This window comes from Cynara cardunculus (genome assembly GCF_001531365.2).
Source record: "Cynara cardunculus var. scolymus isolate 2C chromosome LG 7, CcrdV1, whole genome shotgun sequence".
Taxonomy (NCBI): domain Eukaryota; kingdom Viridiplantae; phylum Streptophyta; class Magnoliopsida; order Asterales; family Asteraceae; genus Cynara; species Cynara cardunculus.
Window position 1 is genome coordinate 7,929,248 of NC_037534.1, and position 3,085 is coordinate 7,932,332.

At 38.2% G+C, this 3,085-nt stretch overlaps 1 protein-coding gene across 1 annotated transcript; it reads right to left on the reverse strand.

The window, feature by feature from the left end:
* Positions 1 to 299: 299 nt before the first annotated feature.
* On the reverse strand, positions 300 to 2,651 carry LOC112515342 (peroxidase 64-like). The gene is made up of 4 exons (XM_025122101.1): positions 2,426 to 2,651; positions 2,144 to 2,332; positions 1,503 to 1,665; positions 300 to 864 (listed from the first exon to the last, which is right to left on the reverse strand). The coding sequence occupies exons 1-4, from the start codon at positions 2,618 to 2,620 to the stop codon at positions 470 to 472; spliced, it is 942 nt and encodes a 313-aa protein (XP_024977869.1). The 5' UTR covers positions 2,621 to 2,651; the 3' UTR covers positions 300 to 469.
* Positions 2,652 to 3,085: the final 434 nt, after the last annotated feature.

Genomic DNA, 3,085 nt, shown 5'->3' on the forward strand with positions numbered 1-3,085 from the left:
GTGGCATTTGAATTTAAAATGACAGTCATCTCCAAGGGATTTCTTTATCTGTGGGTTGTGGGATTCCATTTAGATCCTGGGATTTTAAATCCAAACTTCCCCTTCAAACCAAACGTAGGAATGGAATTTAATTCCAAGTTCCGCACACCAAAAGGGCCATGAGGTGTTATACCAGCCGGATCCTATGTCTTGATAGTCATAACAATTCCGTCTATAGCAATAAGCTTGTTGAATATACATCCAATACCTGTCTTGCTTTTCATAAGAACTTCGTATCTAAATGTAAGATTACTTCGATATCATAAACTTGAATGTTCCTTCTTATAACTGCAATAGAATTATACATCATATACCTGCGATAGCTTGGATATGATTTCCATGTTTCTGAATAGAAACTAAGGCCGGCTCCCCTCTATTCTAGAGGTTTAAATACATACATTTTATACATCTTTATAGGTAGGCGAAATGCTTAGTTTACAACCCTACAGTCCTTCCTGATTTCCTGACCACCAGTTATGCTGCTCATCTTGATCATAGACTTCACAAATGCTTTCGAGAAAGCATCCTTTGAGCTGGCAAACTTGGATACCAAACTTTTGGTTTTGGGGGAACCGAGCAAAGCATTATCCGAAGAAAATAGAACTTTTTGCTGCAAGATCAATTTGTAGTATGTATTATCAAAAGTAGTAGATGAAGGATCCATTGGGACACCCGCGGTTTTTGCATTGTTTTTTGCAGGGCAAACACGTCTTAAACTTGCGGCAAATGAAGGCTGGAGCGAAGGGTCAATGTCGGTTGTGGAGTTGAAGTTGTGAATTCTGTTGTTGAATGACGAGCAATGCGAGAACCCGAGAGTATGCGCACCTAAGGAACAAGGTATGTACAATAACTTCTTTTGGCTTTAGGAAAGTACATATTCTGTTCTTTTGCAACTTTATAGTTGTATGATACTCCTTTGTCCCATGAAAATTGCAACTTTTGACTTGACACAAAGTTCTTGAAAAATGTTTGACCATCTATCAGATCTTTTAAATACCTTCACCAAAGACGAATAAAAAAAAGTTTGTGGACACAAATCAATGCCATCAATTTATTTGTAATGATGATAATAGGTGGATAGATAATTTTAACCAAATTAAACGAACCTAGTATATCCCACTTGAAATAGGGTCTTACTTATGAGGGGTGGGAAGTACACAGATCTGTCTTCAACCCGCCAAAGAGTAGAGCAGTTACTTCAGTAAAAAAATTGTGTGCAAGGACTTATTTAACAACCCTTAGCAAGGCCAAAGAGCCTTGGTGCGCTACTCTATCCCTTTTAGCTCAATCCACCAAAACGAAAACAAACCTAGTGTATCCCCACCCAAAGGTAGGGCCTCTGGGATGGGATGCATGCAGGTCTGACCTCTACCTCAATTAGTAAAGCTGTTGTTTCCGTGCCCTTTTTGGCTCAATAGTTGTATTAAATGGAATATGTTTTTAGAATTTTGAAATTAACTTACCTGAGAGTGCTGCTAGATCTTCCAATGACAAACCTCTTTGGGAGAAACTTTGTTGAAGTTGAGAAATGTTGAAGGTAGGAGCCGGTAGCTGTGTGGATTCACTAGCCTTAGATGTTCTTCCATCTTTTCTTCCTTTTGGCACATCCCAAGATGGTCCTCCAGACTGCATGTAAATTAAGCCGGAAACGTCATAAACACGGAGATGGGCGTAGACCGGTGCTAAAAAATCTGGTTTGGAAAACGGCTTGGTCAAAGCAGTCCAAAAAAGTGCGGACCGGTAGAGAACCATAGGATACATATGGTTAAGTTGTGTTTTGTGCGTATAATAGTCATACATCATGTGTTTAGGGTACAAACTGCAAATTGATAGTGTTTAGTAAAACCAAGACTTCAAGTGGGAGGAGTGGAGAGTGGGATGCATGTAGACCTCGTGCACCAAAGCTCGTGGAGGAAGTACCATACGCAACTTTCCTCATACACGTTATGATACTAATACCAGTTATTCCAAAACTCGCCCCCTTGATCAATTATATGATTATTACTTGGAGGTTTATGGTCAAATGAGGATGACAAAAACATTGAGAAGTTCATAAAGACGAAAAAGCGGATGAAAAAGTATAAGAAGATAGTTTTTAGCTTACCAGCACAACTGCATCTCTTGCAGCTAAAGCTAAGATATCGGCACACGAGACCACCCTCGGACACGCAGATTCGAGGGCTTTCTTTGCGTTGTCGATGACATAAAATGCGTGCAGAGAAACATTTGGCGGTCCGTCTTTTTCAGCCTTGTTCTTTCCTTTCGAGTTCAACAGCACCGAACCATCACACCCCTACAGTTCATCATCAAAATGCAACAAACACAACACAGTCAAACTCGATGCAAATCAACACAAACTAGTAAGACAAAGAATCCCCATTCGCACCCTTACGAAACAGTCGTGGAAGTGCATTCGGAGCAGTCCTGCAGGGACAGTTTTGTCATTCTTTGTGGCGTCGGTTACGGCTTTTCTGATGATTGATTCTGCATTTGGACATGTTTTCTGGTAGTAGTTTGAGGATAATGGAGTTCCAAGAGACAAGAATGAGAAGATAAGTAGTGAGCTAAGCAATGCAGCCATGGTGGCTCTCTTTTACTTTCAGTTTAGTTGCATGGAGTTCATGAATAATCGCCCTATTTGTAGACCCAATAAAACAACCAATGTTTTTCTACAAAAACACTTATTAACTTATTATAAGTCGGTTTAACTTTTTCAAAAACTTCTTATTATCGGTTTGACACCGGTATAAGTTGTTTATCTAAACACTCAAAAGTGTTTATTACCGATGTCACACCGTAATAAATCAATAAGTTATTTTTATAAACAATCTCAAACACCTACAAGATAATGGATAAAACATTTTTCAACAAATTGGTTGGAATTAAATTCATTTGCATCCACATTTTCATTCTTTTATTCTTTGAAATGAATTAAAAAAAATCTAAAATAAAATAAAAAACATTTTTAAATAATAATAATAATAATTAGTTTACGATGAAAAATCAAATACAACACATACTCGAATAAACACCGACAACGCATGGG